At 43.0% G+C, this 18,588-nt stretch overlaps 1 protein-coding gene across 1 annotated transcript in view; it reads right to left on the bottom strand.

Moving 5' to 3' along the window:
- Nucleotides 1-18,588, bottom strand: part of gpam (glycerol-3-phosphate acyltransferase, mitochondrial) — a 34,695-nt gene that overhangs the window by 12,330 nt on the left and 3,777 nt on the right. Inside the window, exons 2-9 of the mRNA XM_080021045.1 lie at nucleotides 11,733-11,864; nucleotides 10,954-11,073; nucleotides 10,379-10,452; nucleotides 6,429-6,542; nucleotides 5,322-5,471; nucleotides 4,502-4,601; nucleotides 3,842-3,978; nucleotides 2,073-2,172 (exon numbers count right to left, since the gene is read on the bottom strand). Of these exons, the coding sequence (XP_079877171.1) occupies nucleotides 2,073-2,172; nucleotides 3,842-3,978; nucleotides 4,502-4,601; nucleotides 5,322-5,471; nucleotides 6,429-6,542; nucleotides 10,379-10,452; nucleotides 10,954-11,073; nucleotides 11,733-11,816 (879 nt within the window). The 5' untranslated portion in view covers nucleotides 11,817-11,864. The remainder of the gene's footprint in view (nucleotides 1-2,072; nucleotides 2,173-3,841; nucleotides 3,979-4,501; nucleotides 4,602-5,321; nucleotides 5,472-6,428; nucleotides 6,543-10,378; nucleotides 10,453-10,953; nucleotides 11,074-11,732; nucleotides 11,865-18,588) is intronic.

The raw sequence follows: 18,588 nt of genomic DNA, 5'->3' as shown, positions 1-18,588 counted from the left end.
TTGTTTACTTAGTATAGAACCGTTTAATTAGCATGACAACACTCTATGGATGGTGAGGTGCCATCAGTCAAGCTTTATTATCCTTGTTTGAAAACTTGTTGTGCAACCAGGTAAAAAAATAAAATAAAAAAGACCTGCCAGGGCCCTCACTTGAATATTAGAATATTATTTATATCATTTATATCATTTGTATCATATCTCATTCTGATCACTCCAGCACATGGTATGAGCTGGTTCTTTTCCATAGATTGACTGGCAACAGATGAATTATGGGAGAGATGAACTCAAACTGCCCTCCAGAGAAACGGGGCGGGGCCAGCAGGTCAAGACAGACTGAGCAGGTAAATAGACTCCGCCCCACTTAGGGCGAGGCAGGAACTTGCCCTGCAGGAGTTTGGAACAATGTACAGATTATTTCTGAGAGATTCCAATTGAATTACTCATTTGGAATTTGTCATAACCTTGAAAGCTAGCAAGAATAGAAACGTTGCTGTGCCCGTCTTGCTACCAAGTCTCTAAACTCGCTGTCGTGAAGTTTACATCCGGTCTGCAACAACGAGGTTACCTTGCATTCATACTGACTGCTTGTTTGACTTAAAAGCACATTATAAGCATATTTAGTTCGAAAAGAAAACGTATTTGAAATGTGAATACGACCATTCTCATGCATCTCAATTGAGTTTCCTGAATCTGCGGCAAAGCAAAATGCTAAATTCTAAATCCCCATGATGTAAATTGGCATTTAGTTGAGGCGTGCTTTGTAAATCCTTGTAAACAAGGCGGTAGGCCTTTCAATAGAGGCTAGAAAGGTTGCTGTAGCCAGGCTTAACAGGGAACGCATAACATAGCACATGTTTTTGTACAAAGACGAGCCAACAGTAAGATGTTAGCCAGGGCCCTGACTGACTGTCCAGCCAGAGCTGAGGCTGTCATCACTGGCCAAAAGTCACGTTTGAATACTCCTTCTGAAAAAACACAAAAGATGGAATATATTCGAATATCTATTACAATTAAAAATGTGTGTGTGTGTATGTGCCTTGTTTCTCCAAACAAGGCAAACAAAAACAGTAGGTGTATTTAATTCGCCTCCGTTTCCAGCTGCAGATCGCGGATCGCTTCCAAAAAAAGGCTCCTGCCCTGGCTCTCACGGCCGCCGGCACGTCAGCACGCGGCGAAAGACCTCGGCTGGAATCTTTGAATCCGGACTCCTGCGAGATGTTAATCGGCCACATATCTTTGGAGATAAAACGGGTCAATTTATATGTAATCGCCGCCTGGCGGGCAGCTGCTAATCCTGGCGATGAAAGCGGTTCATCCGTGCCTGCTTTGGCCGGGGTGTTGACGGAAATCCAGTGATGCCGCCGGGACCGCTCATTGGGAGCGACGGGCGGATAGCGACGGATGGAGCGGCAGAATCGCACGGAGCGAGCTCATTGACTGGCGCCCACAAAGAGGATGTATCTATGCACAACCTTTTTATAAACAATTATACATTTCTGCTGAAACACTGCATTTTTTTTTTCTTTCCCGATTGTTAATTTTCAGATTTGAACGTCTTTTTATTTTTTTTTACAATTCCAACATTGAGCCATCGTTTGACAGCACTAGTCAGAGGGCGGAGAGGGCAGAACTTAGAACAGAACTTAAGGTCCCAAACTCTGTTTAAACTTTAGCTGCATATTATGACAAAATATGTACGAAATCCATGGCAATAAGTATATATTAAATCACATTTTGAAAATAGAACAAATAAATGACTATACCACAACAAAGCATTATTGACATAATATTCACTTACTACTCAGAGAGGAGTAGGTGGCCATAAAAAAGGTCAATTATATTAAAAAGGGAAATTAGGGTGAATTGATCCTAGATTTACATTTAATATCACTGGAATAATATCTACAATATTTGTAAACACATTGAATAAACCTTTATATCAACCAGCCCAACATGACACGACACATGTAACACAATGCACTGAATGAACTCAAGTCTCTTAATAAACCACGTCAATACATAAAACACAATACAACACAGGAAGTAGGTTACCAGGGGCTCCGGGGACTTACCGCGTGTAACAGCGATCTGTACAAAACGTCTTTCTTGCCGTTCACAGTCTCGTCCATTTTTCGACGAATGAAGAAACCTCCCAGTTTACGGATCAGCGTGCTGGAAACAGAGTCGGCATGTAAACATAAAATTTGATATTAAAAAACAGAGCTCAAGAGCGTATTATAAAAGCACAGTTCTCTCTGTCTTTAAGAAGCACTTGAAGACCCAGCTCTTCAGTGAGTACCTCCTCTCCTAACCTACAATTACTTAGCACTACCTTGCAGTATTTATTGTTACACTAATGTCTCTGTCGCAATGTAGCTTGAATGTTATTCTCCCTTGTAAGTCGCTTTGGATAAAAGCGTCTGATAAATGACTAAATGTAAATGTAAATGTATAAACAGGTTCTACCTAGTGCCCCAAATCTCTGATGCTGTGCTTTTATTTTGAAACACCGTCTCATGACCTCGTGTCATGAACGCCCTCCATCATGCAGATGTCGTGAAAATAAATAAACAGAAGTAAGCCAGGCCAGTTTAGAACTGGTGCTAGATACCACGTGAGCGTTTCAGATCAAGCATTTGATTTGAATTGTCAGTCTGCTATGTAGAATAAGGTTGATTACGGAGCAGACAGGTTCTAAACACTATAAACATGATTGAGCGATTGTTTTGCTGTGGTTTCCACTTTGCCTGTTTCAATGCGTTTTATTGGACAGCGAGTCCCGACAACCTGAAATTCTCAGCACGCTCTACTGAAGCATTTGATTACGTTTCGGTCGGAGACTATCACCATTTTGGAAAAAGATGGGAAAATGAGGTCCAGGTGGGAAACGGACGGATTCATCAGACATTAGGCAGTGGATTGGCTTCACGCTACTCAAGGGAGTCGTGGTGAGCACACTTTGGGGGACACATTGTAAGCTTCGGTGTACCAAGGCTAAGGTTTCACAATCCTATTTGAGGCAAGTCTCAATAATACAGCTTCTACTTTCTAGCTTGGCGGGTGCCTGGTTTTACCGGATCTCTAAGCTTTCCTTCCACATGCCCGCAGCGCGCAAATAGACCCTGGCGACAGACCTTGGATAAGCCTGAGCCCGTTCTAATCTACTCCCAGGTCACAGGAGAGCGGAGACCGGGACTATCAAGGGTTGAGGGAAGCAAAACAGCAGCCGACACAGCTCCCAGTTCTTATCAGTTATTTGTTTACCAGCTGTCAACACAACATCTGTCCTCTGATCTTATCCGACCCAACAGAGATAGTTGCTGCTTGTTTCCTTTGAATAAATGTGCATTTTCAACACAAGTTCAACTTCAAGTTCAAGAGATTGTTTGTCACACACTGTTAGAAATGTCATATATTACATAATGGCCTGATCACATTTGAGCTGTCGCAATCATTTTCATACATTTCCATCCAAATGTAAGGCCTTCGTTTCTAAGTCAGTGGAAGAAATGTTGCAACAATTAAATGTGAATTGTGTGAATAAGGTGAATTTCTGTCTGTTGGGTTAAGGCAAATTAAGTGTCTAGTCCAAATCCTATGTAAATATACAGTGTTTGTACACACACACACACACACACACACACACACACACACACACACACACACACACACACACACACACACACACACACACACACACACACACACACACACACACACACACACACACACACACACACACACCATGTATTAACATATATACAATAAACAATTATTTGAATGACAATTAATCATCAACTAAAATGTAATGATGGTGACAGACCAACACACAGCATCTCACCTGAATATGGGGATGTTCAGGTTGTTGCCAGCGGCGATGTGCGGGGCTTTGATGTTGTGACAGAAGAGGATGAAGGTGATGAGCAGGTAGTCGATGTGCGACTTATGAACGGGAAGGAAGACGAGGGGCACGTTGTGCTGCAAAGAGATGTTGGTCAGACAAATTTAACAGTGGATAATCTGCACGCAACCTTTAAATAAACAGCTCCCATAAAAACAACTGAAGTAATGTCTCAATTTGCTGAGTTTGAATACTTTGGAAAGCAGCATCTGTACCGCGGTGGATGGTGAAAAAACATTATTAGTGACTTGTAGTGATTCGTTTTCAGTTGTTTATTACATTTTATGTAAAATGTTATTTTCTCATGCTGAAAAGATTCACTTGCAACAGAATACATCTTGCTATATGTAAATAAACTCTCAGCAACAATTCAAAATTCCTAATTGTTTGCTCAATGCACAATGAATACACATACCACCTGTATTATACAGATACGTCAAAATGCACATTGAAACAGTATATTAAGAGAGTACATTTAAATAAATTTTCATGTGTTGTCATGGCAACGGATTTCGGTCAGCTGTTACTAATAAATGTTGATAAGAGCAAAAATGGCCGCCGAAGCAGAGTGTGATCCACCGTGACGGTGTGTGTGCTGACCTCCGTGGCGGCTCTCTTCACCATCTCCAGCTGACCTTTATGGATCTGGATGCTCCAGAAGAAGCCATTGAAGAGCTTGAGAAGCACCCAGCCCGTAAGCCTGCGGAGGAAGAAGAGAGAGAAACTGAAGCACAAACAGCTCATTTAACGGATACATACAGTGCAGGGCTGCATGAACTGCTCAGGGGCCATTTTAAAATCTGATTGCCGCCCCCTGTGGCCACCCCAGATCGACGATTTGGAGATTTGACTCATGCATCCAATAGATGTGTCAAGTGGCCTTTAAGCACCCCCCATATAAAATCAATTGCAAATTTCAAAAATAAACTTCAACAACAGGGTGAGACTCATTTTAATGGCATTTAACAGCTGGGTCAAGCTAGAACAGGCATTCATTCACAACAGGTAAGTGTGAGGATACATATGAAGGTAAATATCAGGTTCAGTTCTAGGTTTAGGATTTGATATAAATGTTGGCTCTGATGCAGAAGAACTGGGCTCATTTTTGACATAAATAAATATACGGCTGAAATAAGCCAATATAATAGGCAATATATAATGTCAATATAACACCTCATAAATTCAAACCTTGCTTGACTACCTTTAAGGCCTAATATTAGGAATATTGCATTTAAGACTTTTTGAAGGACCTGCAGACACCCTGAACAGGTATGTTGATATGTGCATGTAACTTTCTGAGCTGTCAATCGGCACTGTGAATAAATACAGTGCTAAATGTCTCAGGGATGTCACGCGTTGAAATGAGTGGAGCGTCACTGTACAGGCCTGGTTGTGTTAAGTTCCTTTTATTTCCACGGACCTGATGAAGGTCGGGGAGATGTTGGCCACCATCTCCTGCAGGAAGCCCCGGGCCTTCCTCCTCACTCGGCTGACGGCTTTTTGCTCGTGGCCCGGCTGCTCGGCCGCCGCCTCCCCATCCCTGGCCACCTCCACGATGGCGCTCTCCACCCTGCGGAGGGACGGCACAGTGCTAATATAAGTCTCCTGGTTTTAAGATAGGACAACAACTTATTAGTCAAATGGGGTGGGTTAGGGATTACAGAGCATGCTACAACACTCAAAAAATAAGGCCTTTCATTTTAACTAAATATAGAACTAAAAAGGCTGCAATAGAAAAAGAAAAGAAAAAATACTCTGATGTGATTTAATAATGTTCTGAATTAATTTCTAAAATATTATATTGATTAATGATATTGTGAGTCATTGAATATAGTATAGAAACAATACTGAATCGAAAGCCTTTGTATCGCAATCAAATCTGATTGGGAAATCCTAATCTCAAATCCCAAAACACCCAGTCCTAAGCACTAACTGACAAAGGTTATTTGTTTGGTGAAAAACTAAATCAATCCTCCTCTCATTGAATACAACTATCGCTCATGATAATCATATATTACACATTAATAAGCATGTGGCAATATCAGCATTTTCAATATATACAGTTTTTTTCCTTATTCCATTTTTATTATCAGTGCTTTAGAGAGATGTACAATTATAGGATTTATCAAAATATTGTGAGAGTAATTTTGAGAATTATTTGAGAATTGCTAGTAGTTTTAGATATACTGCAGAGAAAATATATAATAGACTAATAATTCAAGAGCTATAACTCCAGAGAAATAATAATTTCAAATCATCAGCTGAGGAATGTTAGTGATCCTTCAAGGTCTAAATTGACGACCCAGAACTGGGTGGAAATGTATTTTGTTTACTTTTTTAAAATGTATTATTGCTATATTATTATTATTGGATTGCATTTTAATAATACTAATAATAACTTTTATTTGTACTATTATTTCTCAACATTCGTATTATTATTTTTCTTCTTAACAACAACAATGATAATAATAATAATAATAATAATAATAATAATAATAAACACATGGATGCAGTGTGTGTCCTCTACCTGCAGTTGTTCAGCACATTGTCCACCACGTTCCTAGTGAACATGTCCTTGTTGACGTCCCTCTCCAGGACAAACAGCACGTAGCTGAGCCTGCGAGCCAGCCAGCCCCGCTGCCTGCACACAGCAAACACATTCAATTCATTTAAAAATGGCTAAACACCAAAAACAAGGATGAAAGTGAAAACTTTTTTTTTTTTTTAATAATAGTCTGTATTTAAGACGAAGGGATATATTGTATGGTGATGAAAACCAAGGTTTTGAATTTATTCAGGCAGATATTGTGCAGATGCATAAATAGCATCACGTAAAACTTTAATAGGAACACCTGTAAACCTACTTATTCACACAATCATCTAATGAGCTAATCGTGTCCATCAACATCTGAATGGGGAAAAAATGTGATCTCAGTGTTTTCGACCGTGGCACGATTTCTGGTGCCAGACGGGCTGGTCGGAGTGTCTCTGTAACTGCTGATCTCCTGGGATTTTCACGCACAACAGCCTCTAGAGTTTACTCAAAATGGTGAGAAAAACAAAAAACACCCAGTGAGCGGCAGATCTGCGGACGGAAACGCCTTGATGGTGAGAGAGGTCAAGGGGGAGCGTCCAGGCTGGTGTGAGCTGACAGACAGGCTACGGTCGCTCAGGTAACCACTCTGTACAGTTGTGATGAGCAGAAAAAACATCTGAGATAGCACCACACGTGGAACCTCGAGGCGGAGGAGCTACAACAGCGCGTCTGTCAGACAAGAACAGAAAGCTGAGGTCTGGTAAATCTCCATTTCTGCTGAGGCACACGGATGGTGGGGTCAGAATTTTGTGCCATTCCGCAAGAGTCCAAGGACCCAAACTGCCTTGTGTCAACAGCCCAGGCTGGGGGCGGCGGTATGCTAGTGTGGGGATTTTTTTTGGCACACTTGGGGCCCGTTAATACCAATCAATCATCGCTTGAATGCCACAGCCTCAGTGTTTCCCATGCCCACCGCATATTGATTTTCAATTTGATCCTTCTTACCATTTAAAATGGGTAAAATGTTATTCTCTCTCTCGTTGGGTAGCGAAACCTGGCACTGAAACCCGGCTCCTATACGATCGGTATCTACCGGACCGAATCGCAACACAGACTTCAGTGTCATGCCCTAGCTGCCGATTGCAATATCCCTCCCCTCCCCCCCGTAAGACTCGCCTTCTAACTTTTGGCCGAGAGCCAAACGGCAGCGGCGCTCGTCAATGTCACATTCTGTTCATTCCAATCACCCATTAAAGCCTCGGATATAATACGATATAGGTGATCGAAAATGCAAATCAGACGCTGAGGGAGCGATCGGGGCGCAATTTGTACCCCTGTCCCTCCCCCTCCCGTCGCCCCGTCAGCTCCCACCCCAAATAGAATCCAATTCTGTGGGAATCACAGAGCCTATTTGAGTGTTGTTGCTGACCATGTGCATCCCTCCATGGCCACGCCCATCTTCTCAGGGCTCCTTCCAGCATGATGATGCACCATGTCCCAAAGAAAAAGTCGTCTCAAACTGGTTTCATGAACATGACAATGTTCCATGTTCTCCAGTTTCCTTCCCAGTCGCCGGATCAGAACCCAACAGAACACCTTTGGGACGTGATAGAGCGGGAGATCGGCAGCATCAATGTGCAGCTGACAAATCTGCAGGAACCGTGCGACGCAACGTGTCAACGTGGAGCAGAACCTCAGAGGAATGTTTCCAACATCTTGTGGAATCCATTGCCAAGAAGAGCTGAAGCTGTTTGGAGAGCGAAGGGAGGCCCCGCCCGGTATTAGGATAGAGTTCCAAAAAAAGTTCTCAGTGAGTGTATATCCAAGAGTTTCAATACATTTCGGTATTTCTTCAGTATTATTTCCCAAATTGTTTATTTAGGATTGTGATATTGTTTTGAATTTATATTGAAATTTACTATGAGCAGTAAAATTCCTTCAATATTAACGCAGCCCTACCACAACACACACACACACACACACACACACACACACACACACACACACACACACACACACACACACACACACACACACACACACACACACACACACCTGCTAAAGCCCAAATAATAGTAAACCTGTATAATTTTGCAGCTCTTCAGAAACATGACAGTGTGGAGCTCCATATGACTGAGGAGACATTCAGAACCACAGCCATGTTAAAGACGCACACTGCAAATCCCTGCTCTGAACCATGTGACTGTGGGCGATTTATCCTCCACTCTCTGGCTATCCCATCATCCGGTGGGGTTCTGGAATACTAATGCTCCATTGAAAGCACGAGCATTGGGTGGGCTGAATGTAAATGTTAAGTGTCAAAGAATGGAACTGTGCTTTTGGGCTCAACCGGACGGGGAGCATAGCGTCTGGAGGTGCCTGGAAGCCTGGTCGGGGCCTGGATCTCACCTGAGCTCATTTGCCGCACGTTTCTCCCTCCCTCTCTCCCCCGTTTCTCCCCACTGGTCTCTATAATAAAGTGTGTGCTGACTATTTGACACCGGTACAAAAACTTTATTATCTTACAGCTATTTTAGTCTTTCCACTAAAGATTCCACCATATCGTTCCGTATCATTATTAAAACCACATACTGATAAATACTAAGCATTCCTGGCGCTGGCGGCAGCTCAAGCTACTTGGAGCATGGCTTTTCCAGATATAATTTTGAGCTCTGAAACATCACATGGTCTGCATTTAAACCGCGGCCGCGCTAACAATCGGTCGGTGGGTGAGTTATTATGGGATGTAATTAAATTTTGCACGCAGAAGTCAGTCACTGTATCCATGCGTCTGGTGTCCGCTGACCAACACCATTAATTATTCACTGGTTTAGCTTTTCCACTGCCTCGCACTGACTGCACTATATTAACCCCCGGTGCATGGGTACACGTACACGTACACACACACACACACACACACACACACACACACACACACACACACACACACACACACACACACACACACACACACACACACACACACACACACACACACACACACACACACACACACACAGTTTTTATTTGTGTGTAATCAGACTTGTGCGGATCGTCAACAACAAAAGTGGATTTCCTGCCTGTGTGTGTAAGGATAAGGGCTCATTGCAAAGGTGGTTACGTCTCCATGCAGGGTCAAACAGGACAAACAGAGATTTTTTTCGGGGGGGGTGTTGGGCCGTGGGAAACACTGAAACGTTCTTACTTTACGGAACTGACATACTCCAAATAAGTGACTCCCGCAAACTAGACTTCAAATGATAAAGCAGCGTTTTGGTGTGAAAGTACCTTCATCAGACAAATAAAAATAAAATATTAGCCTGATGAAGGTCCAATGACCTAAAGTGTGCAGAAGTCTCTTGTTTTTTTTTCCAATATTTTGTGGACTTCCAGTTGTTCTGTGACGCACCAGCCCCTCTGTATAGGCGTGTGAAAAGTATTTATTCATTGCTTTGTTTAAAAACAAAAAACAAACAAACATATACAACATGAAACTCTCACAGAGTTCCAAAAATAAAAACAGGAACTCTCATTTCAGCTACATCGTGCTGGTATCAGGTTTAGGTTCCGTAGTATTTTCACAAGTACGACTACGCGAGCACAGGATCAGACATGACACACGACACTGGTATCGTCATCTGTGTTTTCCTCTTCCTGACTCACAGTCATTACATTAGAAAACCAAGGACCACAAGGCGCTTGATTCCGTTCAGGGTTGTGTGGGGGGCGGGGCCGGATCCTGTATCATGCACCTGCGTGAGGCAGCGAGGCGGCCCGAATGGCACCGCGATTCAACCGCACTCACACGTTCTCCACTGACCCTGCGGGGGACAAGGGGTCGCCCTGATAATGTCTCTGCAGGCGGGGAGGGAAGAGGACAGTCCAGCGGAACGTCACACCCCACCCACCTCCCAACCAGAAACACATGCAGTTGGAAGTACCTGGTGTGCGTCTCATTGATGTAGATGACGTTGCGCAGCCCCAGAGAGGGAATGCTGGGGTTGAACAGCCTCTCCTGAGGGGCAAAACAACAACAGAGAAATGTTTGCACTGTTAAATGTTAACAATATTAATAATTATAATAATAATTAATTATAATTAATGACAACAGGACACAGGATTTCACCACAGCTTTTTATGAAAGAGCGAGTTTTACCATTTTGTGATTTGTGGGTTCGTGCTTCAATTCAATTAGAAATGCTTTCAATCACAAGACTGGTTCAGTCATGTCTTTATTGATATGCTGGTTTTATTTCAAGGGTCTGCCACGGAACGTTCTGAACCCTGACCTCGGACAGCACTTTTAAGAGTTCCGTGAAAAGAAGAAGAAGAAGAATCTTGCCTAACAGGTTTTCCATGTGCACTGTTACAGACGGCGTGGAGAGAATGAATCCTCTGTGGAATAACCACACCAGGCTAAAGTTCTGTAGGATATCAGACAGAGTCCATACAACACGAAGGTGTGACGGGGCTGTCGCAATCATGCGGTGTCAGTCGCCGACGTGTGGGGGCGTACCTGGCTTTGTGGGGTACAGGAGTGACAGCAGCGACCCACGAAGGGTCTCTTCCTGTTCAGCAGACCTTCCTTCCAGGTGGTGGCGACGCAGCGCAGCACAGAGGGGCTGCAGCTACGCTCCTGGACACACGGTCAACACAGGCCTGGATCACCAATACATCATCAAACCAGACCCGGACACATCACTAAAGACGGCACGATGCCACCTTTTCTTTTCCAATGCCCATCTCTGCCGATACAGATATCTATCATATATGTTTTCTCCTTGACAGCCTGTGAGAGTGAACTGAGCTCTAAAAGGTTTCTAGCAACGTTTGCTGCGGCGGCTCACTCTTCCACTCCGTAGCTGAAGCCTTCATAATTTGGTAAAGCGCTCGCGGTTAAGCGCCTGCTGCAAGTGCTTTATCATGCTTGTTGTATTAAAGCGGTGGTTCCCAACGCGGGGTCCGGGGACACCCAGAGGACCTTCAAGTGCTTCCAGGAAAATGGTTAAGAGTTAAAACCGGTAAAAACGGAAGTGTGGGCTAAATCATATCTCACAATAATTTCAGATTAGGCTCCTTGGTATGAAAAAGGTTGAGTTTCCAGTCAGTGCTGCTGCCCCACCCGCCTCGACACACTTACACCTTTGTGATTTTCAGACACAAATTTCACCGGAATGCAGGAATCACAGTCTAAAACTCAAATTCTCCCAGCTCGCACGGGCCAGGAGACCCCCCCCCCGCCCCTTCTGAGGTCAGAAGGCAGGGACGTTTGGGGTCGGTGTGCGCGGGTCGTACCGAGTCATCGTTGGGATGTTTCCAGCGGTTAGCGCCCTGCTCTCCGTTGTTGACCTGCAGCAACAAGCCGTCCGACAGCTCCATCTCCGCTCTCCTCCGACGCCTTTAGACCACACGGCACCGGCCGGCGAGCTGCGAGACACAGGAGGGTCACGTCATTTCAATACGGAAAAGGGAACCTGGACAAGGGCTGCCGTGATCAATACATTTTAGCCGTCAATTACATGTCAAACAAATGATTAAAAGGTAGACACGGTCATACAAACAGCCCGTTTGGTAAAACAATGTTCCTCTATTATTTTTCCACCGATGACTGCTGGAGTCTCCAGCCTCCACCGGGAGGAATCGACCTTGCTTTGTAGGCTGCGATGGACGCACAACTGTTAAACCAAACGACGCACCATGCACCACTTCTGGGAGGATATAAGAAAGAGAGTAAATATACACATAAACCCGCTCAAATCGCACTTTGGGGATCACAAAACCGCCGGGCTGGAGCTTGCCTTCGGCCTTTCTAGAAGGTTCAACTGACTTTTTCTTGATTTGCTGCCTCCACCTCCGTCAACTTTCAACTCAACAGCGCTTTCAACAGCGTGGGGTGGCAATCAATCTTGAGGGAAAACAAAAACTGAATTTCCCACGTTACACGTTCAGTCACTGTGTCCTCTGAACACCAAAACACCAGACAGTGTGTGTGACGTCTGCGCCGTCGACAGCGCTGAACCTCTCCTGGACGGATATTTATGAGGATTTAAAGTCGCATTTCATGACCAGAAAATCAATGACTAGGACTCTATTTTCCTTAAAAATCAGCAACGTCGTGCCACAGTGAAGCGACCTTTCGTTCAGGCTGCATTTTCACATTGCCGTGTTGGAGGGGGGATGGCCGGGGTGCGGGGAAAGGCTGCTTTCGATAACGTCTGAGTTTCCGCGTAGTTAAACCAGAGTCTTTAAACGGAGGGAAACCACCAATCATCTCTCTCTGTCGTTCGTGTACCCGACACCACCCAACTACAGACCTCGGTTAGGCCTCACATACACATGCTTACTCTATTTAGGTGACAGCTTTTGTGTTGAGGTTACATTCTTATGATTCTATCACTCTGCTCCAGGGAAAAAGGCAACAGCTGGGCCTGTAAGCACGACTAAAAGGAATGCAGAGAATAAAACCTGCGTGGGGCCCAACTGGTCCAGAGCCCCACAGGAACTGGGCTGAAAGATCCTTGTCAAGCAAGCACGTGGAAGCCTTTTTACTACAGACCCAAGTCTCTTCTGTTCTGCATCTCCAGCGGTTTAGACAGATTATCACATTGCTTTATTGTCTGTCCAAAGCATTTCGCCTCACTCAGGAACGTTGGAGAATTCACTGAAATTCACCAAACGTATCTTTGCATCAATTACAATGGGAGAAATGCTCTGCAATGTTTGAATATGAACCAGAATGAACCACTTCTAAATGCGCGGGGGAGTTGGCTGTATGAAAGGTCAGGGTGCCTCCACCGGCAGAGTTGACAATAACACACAGAACAGAGGGCATCTTTTTTCAACCTTCCCCCTTCTTTGTTCTTCCGACAACATGTCATTTACAATGGGGAGAGCCGATTGGTCCTCCACCGTGTGGTATCAGATCATGGAGGTGGTCCGAAGGTCTTCAAAAACTGGAAACCCATGTTATAGTCACACGTCCCTGTGTCTTGTTTTTTTATATAAACAGTGAAACCACATAACATGGAACTACTTTTAGCAGGCTAGAAACAAGAAGTTTCTAGCCTGCTAACAAAATCTCTTGTGTTAGCACGGACGTGGATGTAGATACCGGCATTGGGTATCTGGTCTGTGTTCATGTACTCCTACTAATAAATTTAAAATACTGATACTGATACTGAAATACTGATACCTTTTCATTGAGTTCCCGTTTTATCTATTGAACTCAGTGAGTTTTGTGCTTTACAGTATAGAAATTTGTTAATATATATATATATATATATATATATATATATATATATATATATATATATATATATATATATATAGAGAGAGAGAGAGAGAGAGAGAGAGATCCATACCAGGATCTTCAAAATCAATGATTTCACTTTTATTGTAACAAAGTTTCAGTCCTCATATCTGTACTATTGGTAAAAATAAAAATAAAATAAATAAGGTATCATTGCAGCCGTAGAAATTCCATAAATACTTGATTCCTTCACCTACACAATACATTAGCCGAAATTTCTTGTGCAGGCTGAAAGAGAGCTATTTCAGCATTTCTTTGGGACATTTGGAAATGCCAGGATGCCACTTTGTGCTTTTACCGGCATCACATGGGTCAGTATTCCTCAAAGCACAGCCCTCCCCTCCGCAGCGCCCCTGCAGCGCTGCACAGATGCGGTCTCGTAAAAGGCCCGAGTCAGGAGTTCTGGCCTGAGTCACAGCCGGCAGATCCAGGCTTTATGCACGCAAATGGCCTCGCTCTCTCCTTGCAGTGCAGCTCAGCGCAGTGCGCCAGCAGCTTCCCTCTCGCCGCCATCAAGGGGATGGGGACGGGGTGCGGGGGTTACTAGGGGTCATTCCAGAGCTGTTTGAGACTCTGAGAGGGCGATGAATGAGCAGAAGGCCTGCGACTACTTGAAATGTAAGAGGCAAGAATGGAGAGACGACTGCATCACAAAATAAAATTATAACGATGAACTAACAAGCCTCACTGCGTAGCTGCGTCTGAAACGTATCCCATAATTCTCCTTGCAGACGTAGAAGCCAGATTAGCAAAAAACATAGAGGGGACTAAATTATCTAGCAATGAAAACGGGGCTTTGTGAGAGAGTTCTGAACACCAACACTAACGCTTTTACTACGGGACACTGGTTCCTCGTTCATATATTCCTTTTATAAATTGTATTTTGCATACTGGAAATATGGTGTCAAAAGGTCACATACTGATATTAAACAAAACATTTCTGCATCGCTTAGTAAAACCTCCACTTTAACAGAAATTGAATCACACTTCACCATTGTTGATGAACAAATCTGAACAAATGCAAGTTGCATCTAAGGAAATTCTAGTCTGTTGTTCAAAAGTGTAAAAAGTAGGGACGCACAGAAAGATTGTGAAATTCGGTGCAGATACAGATACAGATGTTTGAAATAACAATTTGGCTGATAGCCGATGCTTTTCTTTTTGTGTTTATGTAGTTATTTAGACCCCCTTTTGTGCCAGGGAAACAAATAAAAAATAATATAATGTAAAAAAAATAAATAAATAACTGAACTGTTTTAGTCTTTCCGCCCTTCATCACACTCTAAATCTTTGAATGAGCAAATTCAATCATACAAATTTATGAAACCACCTTTAATATAACCTTCTTTCACATGGCCAAGACTCTTGGCCATGTGACTCACTGTTTCAAAAGCCTTGTTAGCCTGCTATACAACTACCTACTCAATGAGAAGACTTTGTCAGTACTTACATAGCCCACCAAAAAATATTTTTGGGGAAACATTAATTGAATTTTAATTAAATGAAAATGTAAAAAGCAATGAGAAAAGCAATAAAGTTAAAATAATCAAAGTTAAAATAGTTGTTTTTTTTTGTTTATGCCATCCTCTGCGACGGAATTACAGCCAGGTGTTACGGGGCTACCTAGCAGACATGAAGAAAACGAGGAGCCGACTCTCCTGCACGTCTGCTGCGGATGCCAGTTTTGCACCGCAGTGATGGACATTTTCTCAGGAATATTGTACTTAAGTGACTTAAATAAAAACCGTGGACTGATATTAAAGTTGTTTTTTCTATTTGTCAATTGCATGGAGTGGTGCCAAAGTGAGGAAGCAGTTGGAGGATTGGACACGGTGGTCTCGCGTAGCACGGTTGGTCCGGTGATAGTTGCAGCTCCAGGTTATTACTTGTATGAATTGTTATATATAATAGACAAAATAATTTATTTTAACATATTTTATTGCAGTCTTTGTACTGTACATCACCACAGCAACATATCGTCACGCTTGCTTCGTTTTGCCGTCGTAGGTCCCCCTTGTGCCATTCAGAAAGTGCTGTTATTCTGTTCCCCTCCAGGCGAACGTGGCATCAGACCCCAAATAACCAACACAACTTTCAGCACAAAACTGATGCAACACAACAGATACAGTAAAAACTGGCCACTGCCATCGGTGAACGTCATCTCATTTGGCAGATGGCAGTCAACAAGGGGAATATAGGCCGATACCGATGGTGGTGCATCCCTATTAAAAATGTGAATCAACATCAGCTTTCCCCCATAAAGAACACATGCCTCCCGAGGACTTTTTAACGGGAATAACGACATTATCGGTTACTTAATAATTACTGTATGAGGTGAATGAAATCCGATTAGACCAGCATGATCCCCAAGGGGCATTTGGTGGAGAGAGGTATGGTATAGTATGTGCTGAATTAAAGTTACTGAAAAGTAAACCACAATCAGTATTACTGTACTGTACAAATCACGGCTGCGGATCTAAGGAACACTCTACACACTTTATTCATATGCACTTTACTGCACATATCTGTATGTACAAATAGCCTATCCCATATACATAACACTATTCCCTTCTATTTTGTACCCGCACTTTGTATTGTCTTTTTGAGTCTTATTTTATTTTTATTTTATTTACATTATTCTATTCAATAACTGCTTTACATTTTAGGAATCAGTTAGTTTCAGTTAGTTGCTAGGTAGGTATTAGGTTAGTTATTATGTTCGGTTACTAACTATTGTGCATAATCTCTGGGTGCATTGTAAAGACATTTCACGGCATATATATATGAACATGTATGTGACTAATGAACATCTTGAACCTTGAATCTTGAACACCTGAGGCAGAGTTTATTGGGGGTGTTCTGTGAAACAGGTTTGGTGATAGACAAAATATCATCGTCGTGAGAATGTATTATTACAAATTAATTATTTTAATCTTCCCATCGCCCTCCCTAAATAAAACAGGACAGAGTCTGTGTTCTTTCCTATTTTTAGCTAGGACTTGTAATGCCGTATCAGTTTTAGCAAACTGAGCATTTTCACGAGTACATAAGTTTTGTATTGGATCCAATACGCGATACCGATATTGTGCCGTCACTGCAGTCCTTGATGCACCAATAAGGATTATACCAGATTTCATTCCAATTAGAGGGTAAAATAGGAAACAAATCAAATTAATACCATCACTCAACTAAACAATTATTTTACGGATCGTTTCAAATTTTAAATTCAATATAGCCATATAGATATTCAAGAAAAGTGTCAAATTCTGCACTTTTGTAACACATAGAGGCATGATAGAATGTACTAATGGAGGTGGAAAAAACCCCCATATATTTTATGTTCTAACCGTCACATAGTTCAGGTCCTTGAATATCTTGGCATCCTCAGTGAAATATTGGTATTGGTGCATTTCTAATCATTATAAGAACATTCAAGATGACTTTATTTGTCCCAAGGGAAATTTGTCTTGGACATAAATGCTGCCGCATAAAAATACACACAAGTATAGTGAAGTAACAGACACAAGGTCCGTATCACAGACAAGTGCAGACATAGAGTGCATTCAAATACGTGCAACACATCCTCTCATTCCACATCTTCTCATCTCCTGAGTTTAGGAGATTCACTAAGGGTGAAAGAGTTTTTATACCTATTCAGGCATGTTTTCTACCTGATGGGAGCAGTTTGTATTCTGAATACAGGACATGGGAAGGGACAGCCATCATTTTCCTAGCCTGTTTGACTGAAGTCTTCTCAAAGAGCATTTGGAGGGAGGGCTGCTCCCTCTCCCCCATCACTTTCATAGCTGTGTGTACCAGTCTGTTTATTTGTGATTTTAACTTAACTATTATATAACCAAACCAAGTTGAGATTACGTAACATAATGTACTTTATCACAGCGTGATTAAATAACATCAATATCCTCTGTCAAACCCCAAACATCCTGCGCATGGAGTGCGCAAGAATTAATAAACCACCATGTGCTATCATAAGGATCGCACATCTTCTCTTCTCGGGCTGTCCATCGAAATCCGATGACGACGTCCACTCCTTTAAATGGTGAGATCTTTGATGGCTGAACTATCCTGGATCCACAAGCTGTATATGTGGTGGTGGTAGCGGTGGCAACCATGGCTGTATTTCTCCTGGTTCTTTTCTGCTGTCTTCTGGTTGTTCTCTCCATTTCCAGCGTGCGAACTCAATAGGAATTGGGTAGGAACAGCTGTCATCAAGTGGTACGGTCAGCAGCAACATCGTCCAGGCCCTCGTGTCTGATATTGCACTTCCTCAAAGCGTGCTTCTTTTAACCCTCATAGCCCTTCTTGGGCCCTCCAGCCGAGCGTCGACCTTGACGTAGACGGCTGTATAACACTCTGGGGGAGTAGCCCACACGGGGGCATCCTTATCAAGTGGCCCAGCTACGCAGCTAGCACTGAGTGATCATGGCCTCAATAGAAATCAAAAGTGTTTTTAAGAATCGACACAGTATCACAAAAGAAAATATCGAGACACTCAAGTGTCTCTATATTTTCTTACACCCCTAATGGCCGATTGTTTGGGCTGCTGCCTCATAGAGTGCAGCGCTGATGTACGTCCGCTGTTGGTTCATGGTCTTTTCTGAGCTCAGACAAGGTTCCAGCTCCCTTGGTTTCTCAGCTAGGAAGCTTCAAAACTCACTTATGGCTTCGAGTGGCTCAACTCGAGTCTACTTGCCTTTTTTGGTTTTCCACCGGGCAAAAGTTGTGGATAGTACCTGGTACTTTTTTGGTTTCACCTCCGTTGAGGTTCCTAGTGAGCTGAGGAGATACCAAAAGGTCACACTGCAGACTACTGATTGGTCA

Source organism: Zeus faber (assembly GCF_960531495.2).
Source record: "Zeus faber genome assembly, chromosome: 20".
NCBI classification, from domain to species: domain Eukaryota; kingdom Metazoa; phylum Chordata; class Actinopteri; order Zeiformes; family Zeidae; genus Zeus; species Zeus faber.
This window is presented reverse-complemented; position numbering and strand designations above follow the sequence as displayed.